The 15,810-nt window shown below is 45.3% G+C and overlaps 1 protein-coding gene across 1 annotated transcript; it reads right to left on the reverse strand.

Moving 5' to 3' along the window:
- Positions 1-1,901: 1,901 nt before the first annotated feature.
- Positions 1,902-15,538, reverse strand: LOC119177750 (uncharacterized). Its single transcript, XM_037428928.2, has 5 exons — positions 15,371-15,538; positions 9,266-9,417; positions 7,391-7,458; positions 3,401-3,487; positions 1,902-2,176 (listed from the first exon to the last, which is right to left on the reverse strand). The coding sequence occupies exons 1-5, from the start codon at positions 15,479-15,481 to the stop codon at positions 2,037-2,039; spliced, it is 558 nt and encodes a 185-aa protein (XP_037284825.2). The 5' UTR covers positions 15,482-15,538; the 3' UTR covers positions 1,902-2,036.
- Between the last annotated feature and the right edge of the window lie 272 nt (positions 15,539-15,810).

Here is a 15,810-nt window from a genome sequence, read left to right on the forward strand (position 1 = left end):
ATAAACGAAAAGTTGAAACCATATTCGGTTCCCATATAACGATAACAGGCAATGGATATTTAAAAACCCATTGTCTGAAGTCTGACAGACCGCCACGTAGGCCACGAGCATTCCATTGCATAACAAGCAACGGGCGCATGCGTTCTTCGAACATCAGTGCCATGTTCACTCACTGAAGAACCAGTAGAAGAGGCTCCAAAACCTCAAGTAGCTGCACAGCCACCTTAGCAGCGGGAGTGTTTAGGCTGCTGAGAATCTTACGCATTGAACCCATCAAAGTTTTAAGCATAACCTTGATATCTGCGTTGTCCATCTTCTTGTTTTCTTCATTGAGGATAGGGGCACTATGTGATGATGGCGCTATCGTAGCTCTTGACGGTAGTGAAGGCCACTGAGTCTCTGACGTGGGGCGAGCTAATGACTGGTTACATTGTACTTGCGTGGACTGTATTGGCATTTGAGCATCTGTATCCTCCTTTCTGGCCGACAAAAGTAGTCTAGGAGGTGGTGAGGGCACAGTTTTGTGTGTCTAATTCGATAAGCTATGAGCACTGCTGCTTCGGTTGCGTCGGTGACGCGAACAATGTTTACGGCGCCGTACAGCCCTTGCAGCTTCTCTGTGAGTGGAGTGGTCTCGAACCATCTTCTTCAGGATACTAATTTCATTCCTCATTTTGGGACATTCCTTTGATGTTGCGTCGTGGGCGCCTGAGCAGTTTGGGCATTTGGCCACAGCGTTGCAGTTATCACCATCATGAAGGCCACCGCAATGCTTGCAGGTTACTGCACCCATGCAAACTGCACTAACGTGCCCAAATTTCATGCATTTATGACATTGCAGAGGTTTTGGTACGTAATGGCGTACCGAGTGCCTCACGTACCCAACTATTACATGTGTGGGTAATGTCTTCGACTGAAACACTACTTCAACACATCGCGTGCGTCCAAAGCGGTGGAAACCAAGCACGGGAGCCGACGATGACAGCAGTTTCTTGAGACTCGAGTCTGTTATCTCCTCATCCACATCGTATATAACTCATGTTGTCGTTTCTTCGTCGTACGCGGAGAATGCGCAAACCGGAATGTTTCCTAATCGAACAATCGCTTTCAGCGTGTCCAATAAAGCCTTCGTAGTGACCTCCACAGACAGTAGGTTCTTTCGAGTATTTATGCGCATTTCTACGACTTTCCCTGCAGCGATGAGCTCAAAGTACTCTGACAGGTTCTGCCTATTTAGAGAGTTCAAGATGTCTGTCTTCGATGTCGGCACATACGAAATGGTGTACGACCGCACGCTACTCGCCTTTGTCTGTGCTTGCCAGCCAGTCGGCGATGTCCGGCTGATTTTACTCTTCAGGCGTCGGCTTGGTACGACCACGAAGTCGCTGTCCGAAGCCACATCTTCAACGGAGGAGTCATCAGAATTGTCAACGTGGACCACACTCTGGCTGGGGTAAGAACTTGCGTCAGACGCACTATGATGTGGTCAGCCCGGTCCCAGTTGCTGGATGGGGTTTTGATCCCCCATTCTACGGGGGAACGCCCCTCCGAGGTGTGTCGATTATTGAAAAATCTTGGCAAAAGAATTAGAAAACTCACAGAGCTTGAAGCAGAGGCTGTTCTCTGTGACTTCTTCTCCCTCCGGTAGTGGGTTTGATTGGGACGCTGAGAATAGTTGCTGGAACGTGGATGAAGTGTGATAACTGAACGGCACTTTCTTATGAACACAGCGACAACCCATGAACACTAACTACAAAAAGTGGAAAATGAGGGGGGCAGGATGCCTTATTCGAATACTTGTAAGTCAGCCTGTTGAACACGGTTAAAGAACTAACTTTGCCGCCAATTTTGCTTTTTTTATGCTAACAAACAAAATGCATGTCAATAAAGAGGAAACCAAGTTGCAAATGAATCTGAAAGCACGCTGCATTTATTGCATAACGTCAGGTCAAGAAAGGTAAGAAAATTGTTCCCAGGACACTGAGAAGCACGCATGTATTTACTACATCCCCTCATCTTATCGTAGCATTTGTTCTCTACACAGTTTGCTGAAAGAAGGGGCTGCAGGTGGCTTCGTCGTATGAGAGTTTTGAGTCACCACAGTATTCTTCGAATTCATCCGTGCAGGCTTTCGGTACGTTGTTCTTTACTTCCCAAGATATCCATAACATGCATTCTGTGGATCCGAAAAGATTATTTTGCACATTGAGATAAGAAAATGCACTACGTAGAGACACACTGGAGAAGCATGATTGATATCTGTATCTCTACAATTTATTTTTTTTCTATTCGACGAAAAACGTTGAAAAATTTCTTGTGCAGAGTGAACTAGTCTTCACCTTCAAACGAAATGTGATACTACAGTTGTTATCAATGATAATAGTTTTAATAAAAATCACTAGAATACTTTTGAAGCTTCGTGTTATTGTGCTCTCATGACGGCACAATATCTTTGCAACGCGTATGCTTGTAAGGTTTAATTGACATGAACTAAGTCCCACTAGAAGTACTGGCTCGATAAGCGTATGGTGGCTAAGCCGACGTAAGCTTCTTAGCTAAAGGCACCAACAAAGGAAAGAATAGTGAAAAAGACTAACAAAAGCTTCATTGAAGCTATTTTGTTTTGTTGCTGTGCACTCGCGGTAGAATCTTAGTACCGATTGTTCAGTGTCCAAAATTTTGTTTTATATATAAAAAGATTTATGTCTACTCCTTCATATTTATCTGTTGGTTCTTTTGGTTTTCTGTAGCTGTGACTCGACAGTGAAGCACGGTGTTAGGATCCGGGCTGTCATCTGGCGGACAGGGATTTCATGTAGTAGCATCCCTAGTAAACAATTACAAACTCCGAAACATCGTACGCTCAGTGAATGGAGCAATAGGTTTTCCTGCCCATGTTTTTCACACAGTTTATGAAGCCTAAATGTGTAAGGCCTGTTCAATTGTTTTTTTCTCATTCTCTTTCTTTTACGCTAGCTTTTATTCATTCATTAAACATCCACAGTAACTAACGGTTCAATTCGTCACAGTAATCAGCCCGTCATTTACATTCCTAATCAGGTCCAATGTAAAGACCCAGCTATAGCAAGCGAACTAGATGGAGTGTCTAGTTTTCTGCCTATAGTCTAGTATTTCATAAATGACCTCATTGACAGTGCATGTGAAGTTCGTCCTCATTTCTTTAACTGTTCAAGGCGTACTGTCTGCAGCGAGAAAATGTGCAGCTCCTAACAACTACTTACAAGGTCGTAATAAATACATCAGCTGGCCTGTACTCTGCTGCCAGTATTTAGCAGTTTGACCACAAAGAGAGAGATAATGTTTATAGAACTAAATTTGTGCCAAACATGAGCCATTTGTGGTTGATGTCCATATCATCATAGTGGAGTCATTATCTCACCTTGTGAGCTGCCGTAAGGTAATTCTATAAGGACACAGTTCTTATAGTCAGAGTAGATGCATCTGCCAATTTGAAGAGGCTTTTCATCTGCAAAAACGTGCACCCTTAGTAATTGGTATAGTTATTAGAAATAAAATGCAATGGTGCTCCACAATGACCCGTAAGAAAGTCGTACTGCACTTTGTATAGGCCAGGAAGCATTCGGCGCACCCACTTACCAAAGGCCCGCACGCATTACAAAACACCGAGGTCGTGAGGACACAAAGTCAGTAGTCTTTAGGCCACAGTCAGATAAGAAATTCATTACCATAATTTTGTTGTAATCAGTTAAGAGCATTAAACGATGCTCTGTAAATCTGCAGTGCTCTTTTTAAAAAAGATTATCAATCATAGTGTTGACTAATCTAGCCATCTCAGTTCGAGTCAAACTTATCGAGAGAAGGTATAAAGTTTAATTCACTTAAACGTGGTTCCCAAGAAATTGTCCATGTAATGCTGTTTCTACAGCTTATTACGTGGTGTTGTCGAAAAAAGTTAACACGATGATGGGATGAGCAATCTGTTTTTTTTACATGACAACTTCCTTGCAATGCAATCAAAAAAGTTTCAAGTCACACCTTTTTCCTTCGGGTGAACATATAAAATAACACTGTCGATGCGAAAGTGGTCTCTTTATGCTCGTCGTTCTTCCATCTGTGGTCTACAACTCAATTGCAATTGCTGAAAGCAACTGAATTGCTTCAAGTCATTTCTACATTGTAGCTTGAAGCGTGAACTATTTTAGTAAAAACCACGAAAAATTCCCACTATGTTATTTGCATTAGTCACGCACCCAATGAAGAAAAATCATGACTTCTGCAGAAAAGTGAAGTTAGTTACTACGCGAATATTCGTCTTTTTTTAGATAAGCGCGGTACCCAGTACACATCTGTAAAATAGTGCTACATAGCTGACATATATCGACAATCAGACATTACGTGCAAGCAAGACGACAAAGTAGAGGGCTAATCTGTCCGCTGTGCGTGCTGTCCTCCATCTTCGCTGGTGCTTTATGCATCAGCGTAACTGTAGCTTGTAAATGGCCACCCTTTGAGTTTTTTAGGTAGCGTCTTTGCGGTACAGATGCTGGTTGTTTTCTGTATCCACCACGAAGCTTCGCACTGTATCACCATCGGTCCGACCATGTGGCAAGTTTAAGAGACATTGTCTTAACGATTTGCCCTTCCCGTGGCGTCTACCTACATCGTTATATCTTCTGCTCATGATCGTGGTATATTTTTCTGCCAGGGTGACGTTGACATCGACAAATGGATCAACCGTTATGAACAGGTTAGCGCCAGCTATAGGTTAGACCTGACCCTTCTGCTTGCCAATGTGCCTTTCTCCCTCTTCTATGGCTCACCGTGCGTGTGGTTTGAGACGCACGAAGCGGAGCTCTTATTAGCTAGAACTCTTTTGGAGAGAAGATACGTGACCTTTTTAGCAACAGTACTGGACGGCAGATGGTTGCGAGTAATCAATTGGCAGTTCGTGTGCAGACATCTATCGATGTCGCACGTCACGTACATCCACGACGTCATCGCCTTATGCCGTGTTACGAGGCGCGACGCCAACACTCCCGAAGGCGCCACTGCTCCGAAACTCGCCGCCAAGGTCACCAGCTGTTGGGTAGCGTGTGTTTCTCAGCTCACGACTGCTTCTGCGCAGATCTGATAGACTAGCGGACAAGAATGCGGTGAGTTAAGGCAAGACTTATGTACAGCATAGAAATAGAGGTGTAACACATTCGGCACTGGGGCTGACAGTTTAGGGACTCGAACAGCCGAGATGCCTTCTCTCTGACGCATACGTCGGCTGCTCTCTGACGCATAGGTCAGCTGCTGGCGACACGCTGTTTAGCTTTTTTTATAGGCACCGGGTGGACCTTTGCGTCACCAACGTCCAACGAGAAGCGCCGCTGGCGGTGATGTCAAAATCCTCCAATGGGGACCCACCGCTGGGCTACGTCATGATCCTCAAAACCGGAGCCGCTGCGCTGGGTTGCACCCAAGGATGAGTGATGTTGCCACGCATTGCGTAAGATTCGCTAGACTGGTAGGTGCCGATTGCTTCATCGGGCACATCGGCTGAGGAAGCGCGCTGTGCGTTGCGTAAGACAGACCGGCGCCGCCACTTGATAACGCGGTTGAGTTGATCGCGTCAGGCAGGCTCAATCGCTGGCCTTGATACAGATTGCCTTTCCAGAGGCATTGACGATCGGTGTGGAATCCCACGCGTAACAGCCGCCAGAATGACGAGCACATACGTGAGTCTGAGATAGTATCCCATGTGATGAAAGGCATAGTGGTCGATGCCTCTAGTCATTTCGTCTATAATAACTTCGGCACTGTCGACATAATCGTAAGAGTGCCGGCGGTTTGAAGAAGCCAGGATCGCTGTATAACAGAGCGATTCACAAGGCTGCCCAACACAGCCACAACCTCATCGTGTGAAGCCGCCGGCCAGCCGCCCACGTATGCCGTCACGAGCATTGCTCGTCGGGATATCAAAGCCGTCTGTCCTGTTCCTATCCAGCCGTCCGTTATCACAACGCATGACTCTCACCCACAGCAGCCGTCGGTAGCGTTTATTTAAGCTGTAATGTAACAGAAGCATGCAAACCTTGGCCTTCTGGCAGCGTGTTTTTTTTTTTTTTTTGCTCGTTCAGCCTTTTTCCACTGGACACGCTCACCGATATCCTCTTACGATGACCTTCCGCAGCCCATCGAAATGGTGAGCACCTGACGAACAACATAGCTGTCTTTCCTGCCACGACGCAGGGAACGTTTCCCGCTATTTCCGCCTGCATTGGTCAAACCCACCACGCCGCGCCTTCCCTACTCCTGCCTACATGCACCCTACGACCCCTAGATGTCCAGCCACTCCGCCATCCACTCCTCGGCATCTCACGAACCTCTTCTCCTGACGCCCCTTCACCAGTTCACAGCTACTCCCGCTCCCCGTCGCCGGAATGCCGTCAGGCCGGCTCTACATAGCCTCGGCGTTTTTCCTCCCTGACCTTGTGTGCATAAATTCATCAGCGAGGCAAATCTGCGATACCAAAGACGCTTGGAAATCTCCTACTGACGCTTCCCACACAACGCAGTCTCCTATAAGTGCAAGTCGACCATGTTCCTGCATGGGACCGCCCTCATTGACACATGCGCGCACCTGTCGATTATGAGCGCTCCACTTCGCCACCTGCAAAAATTATGACGCTGTCTCTAACGCAGGCATTGCGTGTGGCCCATTGCAGAAGTAATCAGAATGCACACTGCTCATGTCAGCGTTGCCAGTCACCTCACCGTGGTCCTTTTTGCCGTTCTAGCTTGTTGCACTATGGACCTCATATTTGTTCTTGATTTCCTTTAGGCACACTTGGCCTTAATAGACAGTTCTGTTGTTATGTACATTCAGACTCGGTTTTCTATTCCTCGCCTATTACTCGGAAAAGCCTGTGACTTTGTGGATGTGGATCGTGGCTCATGACGATGAAATGGCAGCACGCATTCCTGGATACGTTAAGGAAATGAATTATGAATAATAGATTCAGTGACTGGTTAGTAATACAGATCTTCGCGAGACCGAACAGAAGACCCACACCAACAGGAACAAAACAACCATCTGGTTTTGTTCATGCTCAGTAGTTGAAATGTGTATCAGCTCACGCAAACCCTCCTCGCGTATACCCGCATATGCAGCGCCAGGGCAGTTGCGTGGTATGTTGTCATTACTTTAGTGATGCTACACAGTATTGATCTGTGCTGTTAACTATGTTCTGTTCTATTACCAACAATAATTGCAAGAGAAGTTCAAAGAAATGGTTTGGTGCTGAAATGATTGCAGCAGAATACTGCTATTGCACAAAACTGATACACAGCCCTCCGCAAGTACCCACAATCACACACAAAGATACAGCGAGCTTTTATCACGTTAGATTAGTATATTCACCATTCTTGTCCTTGAACAAAAACTCATCAGGGGCATCGCCACGGCGGACATAATAGGATATGTTTTTCCTGCGGTGATTTGAAAAACGAAAAAGGTGTGTTACAGAACAGACGATAGAGCACTCTGACCCTTCACACGAGCATGTGCATGACCACTTTTTGGAGACATGTGCACGTAGCACCATCTCTCGTATGCTACAGCGGTGACCTGCTGCAATTGAATAGAAAATAGACGAAAAAAAAATCATATCTGACGAAAGAAGCTAGTTATCAAACACGACTCCCGGTTTTATACAGCAAAGACTTACTTCAACAGTCTTGCAAAGTTACAGTGCCGCACTACAAACGTCATGACTTTCCACGGTGTTTACTATTGAAGAATGAAATGCAATCTGTTTCTTTGGCCGGTTTTCAATTGTCCTGGGAAGCTAGATGCTTTGTAGTGTGGTACTGCAACTTTACCAAGATGTACCAGTAGGCCTCTGCTATATATAAACCGGAGTCGTTTTCGATAACTAGCTTTTTTTAGAGACACGATTTTTTTCATTTATTTTTCTGCTGAGTTAAGGAAGGTTTTTCTTTCTCCTGCCGGTAGATGGCGCCACGGGCATATGTCTCCAATACCTTGGAATGAGCAAATATAACTTCACAAATTTGTCTGATTCGCTTTCCCCTTCAACTGAATGGTGTTTCGAATGAACCGATGAGGATAACGATAGTTATAGCGTGAGAACATAACGACGACAAAGTGACAAGAAGGACACAAGGACACTTTTTGTACACGCTTTGTCGTCGTTCTGTTCTCGCGCTATAACTACCGTCATGTCATACGAACTAACCTAAACTATCACACTTCTAAAACCTATGAGCTTTTGTATTATGACACGCCATATTGACTTGCATAATGTGTCAGAACAATGCCCCGTTCATGAGCTTATTTTTAGTACAACGACTTACCCCTAGTTAACGTGCGGTTGAATCGATAAGTTATAAATAATGTTCCTTAATAGAGCATAGCACTGCCAAGCGTTGGCAAAAGGCTCCTGAGTAATCGATAATGATTACTATGCTATGCGGTAACTGGGGAATAAATAAGGACATGAACAATGAAAACGGGTTGTTAATCTATCAGACATTGTCAATATCACCCCGGCTATGCAAAGATAAAGGTGCCACGTGACTGAATTTTCTCGAAAAAACATTACGGCCTCTTGGTGAAACTCTAAATGCTTTCAGCAACCATCCAGCAGTAGTCATTGTTGCAAACGCTGAATCACTTAAAGAAGTAACCATGACTGAAAGACATAAAAGTTGTTCTTCAAGTCGCTTTTAATATGCAACCCATTTACTAGAAGGCAGTGAGATCCAACAAAGTGAAGATAAAAAACTACGGCTACCAAACAAATATTCCTGAGAGGAACATTGTATGTGATTTGAAATTTTTAGGTTTCGACGTGGTTCCTGATGTTCCAGCTCTCGAACAAACGCGTAGATAGGATGTCGAAGGGCCGCCTTCGGTACCCCAAGAAAAAAAGAAATCGTGTATCACCTAAGCGTTGTTAGAATTACGTATAGTAAATCACTAAAAATATGTTTCTTCGCATTTTTCAAACAAATGGATGAATAATCACAGCACTCGAACAACGCGAAGATTCCAATACTATCCAAAATAACAGGTGCCAAAGACTTTCTCACGGTTATTTGCTGACACGCAGTTCACAATCTTTTCAGTTTCTGAGGTGGCACTTCAGAAGCTGTAAGGATTTCTACCTGGCACACGTAAATATGCAAATCATTGCATTCAATTTGCACAGTACCAACCAGGTTGAACCCTGCATGATACATCAATAGACTGCTCGACTAAAGTCAATCATACGCTTCGTGTCCGTTCACGCCTTTGAGGATCCACACGTATGTTACGCTCGGTACACTTTCGTCGTAATCTTCTTGTACTGCAGAGACACAGTCAAGGTCACCATCTTGGTCTACGTCGAATAGCGCTACGCCACTGCGGAATCCCTGAAAGACCTGCAAGTGAAAGCGAATGCTGCAGCAACCACATGATATACAACCTGCAGCAAATAAACCGTCCATTCAAATATTGTGGCACATCTAATGCGAGTTAGGCCCCAAGCAGTCCAAACACACCATGGTCTCACTATGGGATATCTAGCCAAACTTCGTCATAGTGAGAAATCAGGGACACGTTCATGCAAACACAAAATGTTGCATTGAGCCTCAAAGTAGGACACACTCTAGTAGCTAACATAACATAAAGGCATGCCTCATCATCATCATCATCATCATCAGCCTGATTATGCCCACTGCAAGGCAAAGGCCCCTCCCATGATCAGCCAACCAACCCGGTCTTGTGCTTTCTGCTACCAAGTTATACCTGCGAACTTTTTAATCCGATTGGCCCACTTAACACTATGTCTCCCCTTCGTGCGTTTGCCTTCTCTGGGAATCCATTCAGTCACCTTTAATGGCCAGTGGTTATCCTGCCTACGCGTAACGTGCCTAGCCCATGTTCATTTCTTCTTGATTTCGACTATGATACACCAGTTTGTTCCGTGTTCAACTCTGCTCTCTTCTTGTATCTTAAAGTTACATCTATCATTTTCCTTTCCACTGGTCGCTGTGTCATTCTCAATTGAGGCTGAAACCTTTTTCTAAGCCTCCAGGTTTCTGCGCCGTAGCCAATGTTACGTTCGGCCCAGCCAGTTCGTCTCAGCAGATGCCATTTTGCGTAAGCCGGTCTGCTAGAATGTTTTCAGCCCTATCGCCGTCTGGTCAGACGTACCACGCACGACGCTGTCCTGTAGTTGTTCCAGGCAGTTCACTGTGGTCGGGTCACAACTGCCTCGACGAAAGCTTCGTGAAACAAACCTTCTGTTCAACAGGGCCGAACAACGTAAGATAGCGCCACCGTTGCAGTTCCATGGGGTCAACCTCTCGACTCGGCTATTGTCGCCCACGCGAGGTCGTCACAAAGCACTGACAGTGCGGAAGCGTGGGAAAGCGTCGCAGTAGCCGTTCTCAGGGATTGAGCACTTGGATGGCCTTGTTCGAGAAACTTCTGGGACGCTGTAGCAGAACGAAGCCATGGACCACTGCTGCCGTTCGTATCAGCGGCCATCTCCCTGGAAGAGCTCAACTTTTCCCCTCCACCGGACTCTACCTCCTCGCCCTTCAATATCTCCGAGACGTGGGCTGGGTGCGTCATTGTGTCGTGCGCTCGTGCTACCCATTGGACATTTTCGCCCATGTTCCTCGCCAGCCGAGTGGTCCAATATCTGCACCCTTTCTGGTGGGTGGATCACTGAGGCTTAACGTTACCTGATTTGTGGCAACAGTGGTCATTGCCTTCTTCAGTCTGTCGAGCAAGGAATCGATGGGCTATAAAAGCCGAACACATTCTGTACATAATGCTGAATCTCTGTACAGTATTCTCTCATCCATCATGTAAATAAACCTTCGTTCTATCTCCAAGAACGCGTCCCTTCAATGGCGAGCATCGGCTATGTGGACGACAGCGGGGAGCCAGCTACCCTAAAGAAACACGCCACCCCTGCCATTGACCTTCTTACCCGTTATAAAGAGTACCGACAAAGGGAAGCCGTTATATACTTTCCTCTTGAGGGTTAGTCGCATATTACTATTCATGGTTTCAGAATGTTTGCCGAATGTGATTCACCCCATTCATACCCATCTACTTATTTCACTCTCATAATTCGGCTCTGCGGTTACTACCGCCCTAAGTAAACGTATTCCTTGGCAAATTCCAGCGTCTCTCCACCTTTGGCAAAGAGTTGTTTTCTGCCGAGACTGTTGCACATTACTTTAGCTTTGCCGATATTATTTTCAGACCTACTATTGTGCCTTCTATGCCCAGCTCAGTAATCAAGAGCTGTAATTCACCCCCTGAATCCCTGATCAAGCCAATGTCATCAGCTAATCACAGGTTACTAAGATATCCTCTATTAACTCTTATCCCTAACTGTTACCAATCTACATATAAAACTTCTAGGCGCGTAAAACTTCAGACAACTAACATAAGAGACAAGGACGAGCGCAGACTTTCAACTGATTTTATTACTACTACGACACACATATATATATTAGAAAGAAGATAAGCAACACACAAAATCAAAAGGCGAAAAGAGAGATTGCAAAAACATCACGTGCTCACCCTGGGCCCTCACGTGCCGAATTTAAAAACGCCAATTCTTTCCCAGATAATGCTATCGATGGTTTGCTGATACAGCTACCTCGAGCAATTGCTGCAGCTTCAATTACAAGTCTTGTGCCTTCATTAGGGTGGGACGCGAGAACCCTTGTCTGTTCGAACAAAGGCTGGCATCCACATTCGGAACAATGAGCGGCCAAAAAACCGTCCCGTCCTGCATTTCTTACTTTCTGGCAATGTTCTTGAAGTCTTACATTGAGGCACCTGCCCGACTGACCGACGTACTCAAGTCCACAAGACAAAGGTACGCCATAAACAATCCCTGTTGCACACTCAACAAACTTCTTTCGGTGCTTAATTTTGCAGCTACTCGTAGTGGTTCCTACGGGGCTTGTTTGGACAGATAATTTTGACAATTTATTCGGTGCGGAAAAAACCACTGACACGCCCGCTCTCTGGCCTATTTTCTTGAGTTTATGCGAGATACCATGTAGATACGGTATCACCGCCACCCTCTTGGGAGTTGCTTCTTGTAAAACGTCCCCATCGTTACCGGCCCTTGATTGTCTGCGCAGCTTCTCACACACAGAAACTAGCAACGAACCGGGATAGCCCGCTGCCTCTAGACGGAGAATCTGCCTGTCGAAACTTCGCTGGACTGAGTGGAAGCAAGATTTTGTTAAAGCGTTATATAAACATGCCTTTACAATTCCACGCTTCACCAGTTTGCTGTGAGAAGACGCGTACGGTAAAAGGGGTTTTTTCCCCCGTGGCTCATACGTCCAACACACGTGCCCAGCTGAAAAAGTTAGTATTAACTCTAAAAACCTCAGGGAACCATTTTCCGGCAACTCATACGTGAGAGACAGTGGTTCAAGGCATTCCTGGAACACTTGCAAGACTTGCTGAAAGCACTCACTAAGGACCTCAAGATCACAATCAAACAAAATTAAGTAATCATCGACAAACCGGAAGCACTTACTGACATTCATTTGTACCAACCGTTGATGAATCTTTCTATCCAAATGAGCGAGATATAAATCGCTCAACACTGGGGCGATGCATGAGCCAATGCACACGCCTGTTTTTTGCAGAAAAACTTCACCATTCCACTCCGCAAAGGTGGAGGCAAGGTAAAGCTTCAGCACATCCAGGAAGCCAGAAACAGAAATACCACACTCGTTTTGAAAGGCAACAGCACCAAAATCAGAAATTGCTTTTTCAATGACATCAACAAGTGGTTTTTGAGGCAGAGAATAGTAGAGATCCTTTATGTCGATGGAAACACCCACTCGACGAGTGGACACGTGTTGACGGAGGAAGCCAACAATCTGCGAAGAATTGTTCACTAGAAAAGGATCATTAATCGGCAACAGTTTTAGGTACCTCTGAAGCCAAGAGGCAACACACTTCTGCCATGTGTCCCGTTCAGAGATTATAACACGAAAGGGCATATCAATCTTATGCGTCTTTGCAGAAAAAAACAAATTAAGCGCCAGTCTTTCTTGTTTGTTAACTGATCTCACGAGGCTACATAGATTAAGCTTATCAAGCATGTTGCACGCTTTTCGCTTCGCATCCTTCAGATTAATTTGCGGGCAAAGGTTAAACACAGAGTCAATAGCCGCGTGGCCTTTACTCATGAAGGTCCGGTTTCTTACGACACAAAACCCACCTTCTTTGTCCGAAGGCAGCAGACATAGTTTGTTGCTCTTTAGGTAGGAGACGACTTTCCTCACTGGAATGGTCTTTCCTCGAGGCGCATATCGGTAGAGGACATCAACACCTTCTGAAACACACCTCTCAGATTCACTGTCCGGGGCAGCCCTTGAAACGTTCCGCACTAACGAAAGCAGTTCCGCAGGTGAGTTTTTCTTTTCCACGGCGAACTTTGGTCCCAGGGATAGCGTTGTCCTGACGTAGTCTGGAAGGCTAATTCCCTCTTCAACGTGGAGCTGTCCTGCAGAGCGCACTTGGGGACGCCGTTTTTGGCGCCGAAGTAGAAGCAGCTCTTGTTTCCATCTGCTCTCTACAGCATGGTCGATCAGCTTCGTCCATTCGTGCCGTTTTTTCACCCTTGCAGACCTGTCACCAGGACCGCGGTCCACTTGAACGTACAGAAAGTCCCGAAGTATTCGAGCTTGTCGCAGGGTTTCAGAACGCAGAATCCTGCAGACCCGCCTTCCGTGACCGACGGATGGAGCCAGGGTCCCGAACGCAGCCTGAACGTCCAGCGGTAGCTGACCGACACGAATGCAGTAAGCCAGTGCCCGTGCCCGGCACAGGGCAAGTGAAATGAGCGTCACAAGCAAAAAAGGGGGAAAGGAGCTACAATTAACAGTGCCCGAGGAACTAGAAATGTACTTAAGTAAAGTGTGGGATTGGGCTAGTTGGTGATCCATATAAAACTTCTAGGCGCGTAAAACTTCAGACAACTAACATAAGAGACAAGGACGAGCGCAGACTTTCAACTGATTTTATTACTACTACGACACACATATATATATTAGAAAGAAGATAAGCAACACACAAAATCAAAAGGCGAAAAGAGAGATTGCAAAAACATCACGTGCTCACCCTGGGCCCTCACGTGCCGAATTTAAAAACGCCAATTCTTTCCCAGATAATGCTATCGATGGTTTGCTGATACAGCTACCTCGAGCAATTGCTGCAGCTTCAATTACAAGTCTTGTGCCTTCATTAGGGTGGGACGCGAGAACCCTTGTCTGTTCGAACAAAGGCTGGCATCCACATTCGGAACAATGAGCGGCCAAAAAACCGTATCGGCAACACGATAGCATTATCTGGGAAAGAATTGGCGTTTTTAAATTCGGCACGTGAGGGCCCAGGGTGAGCACGTGATGTTTTTGCAATCTCTCTTTTCGCCTTTTGATTTTGTGTGTTGCTTATCTTCTTTCTAATATATATATGTGTGTCGTAGTAGTAATAAAATCAGTTGAAAGTCTGCGCTCGTCCTTGTCTCTTATGTTAGTTGTCTGAAGTTTTACGCGCCTAGAAGTTTTATATGGATCACCAACTAGCCCAATCCCACACTTTACCAATCTACAGCCCTGAAAACCTCCGGTAAACACGCGGTGACTAACATTGGAAAGATTGTGTCTCCCTGCCTTACACCCTTTTTATTGGGATTCTATCGATTTCTTTATGGAGAAGTATGGTGGCTGTGGATCCACTGTAAATTTATTCCGGCATGTTTATGTAGGGTTCACCGATGGCTTGATTCCGTAGTGCTTGTATTACTGCTAATGTCTCGACATAGTCAATTGCCTTCTCGTAATACATGCCTTCATGTGCCTTCAGGCTTGAATTGCTCACGTCGGCTTCTCGTAACTGCTTTACCATGACCTTTGGTGGCATGGTTCCATTGTTTACTGTTTTAGAGCAGCTCAATTAAAGTCACATAATGCCATTTGAGAAGTACGCCTACAACACGGCTCCTCCGGATGAAGAAGGGGATATCCTTACGTTTACCTAAATTGCTGAGTATCTTGCAGGCGCACTATCTTTCCTTGCCGTTGTACATCCTAAGATTACACATCAGCTACCGAAGAGAGACAATGCTGACATGCGGACTAGACTAAGTTTTTCAGGTTGATCGCCTTGGTTCAGGTTGATCGACTAAGTTTTTCAGGTTGATCGTTTCAGGTTGAGTGCCTGTTACATAGGTTGTCTCTAACTTAACCTTACCTAGTTAAGCACTAGTTGAAATGAAAAATTAAATAAATGAAAAAATCACCAATTTAAGCTAACGTAGTGCTGACGGTGGCTCACCTTTGCCAGATCCGGTCTTTCGCGCTGAAGCTGGTGCTCAGCTTTACCCAGGACCAGAAGCAAAGCTAAAACTCGAAAAGTAAGGCTCACTACCCTAAAAACTTGCTGCATCTTTAGAACTTGAATAGTGTTTAAAGTTGGAAAGCTTCTGTCTGCAATCGGTGAAAAACAGCCTTTGCACTGCTCGCTTCGGCATTTTACATTGCCTTTTATTAGCTTTGTCAGAGAACCAAACTATTTTCAAGTCAATCACTGCCATGTACCATATCACAGAAATTAATTCATTCTTTTGAAAGCTGCTTTGTTTTAATCTGTATGAGAGTTCAAGAGGTTCAACTTCATAAGAGAACTAAAGTTTTACAAGGAATGACCAACATCAAGTTGTGGTGCAATTTTCGTCACTGTCAAAGCGAAAATAATTGTTTACAAAGAGAACCTGT

Source organism: Rhipicephalus microplus, unplaced genomic scaffold (assembly GCF_043290135.1).
Source record: "Rhipicephalus microplus isolate Deutch F79 unplaced genomic scaffold, USDA_Rmic scaffold_18, whole genome shotgun sequence".
Taxonomy (NCBI): domain Eukaryota; kingdom Metazoa; phylum Arthropoda; class Arachnida; order Ixodida; family Ixodidae; genus Rhipicephalus; species Rhipicephalus microplus.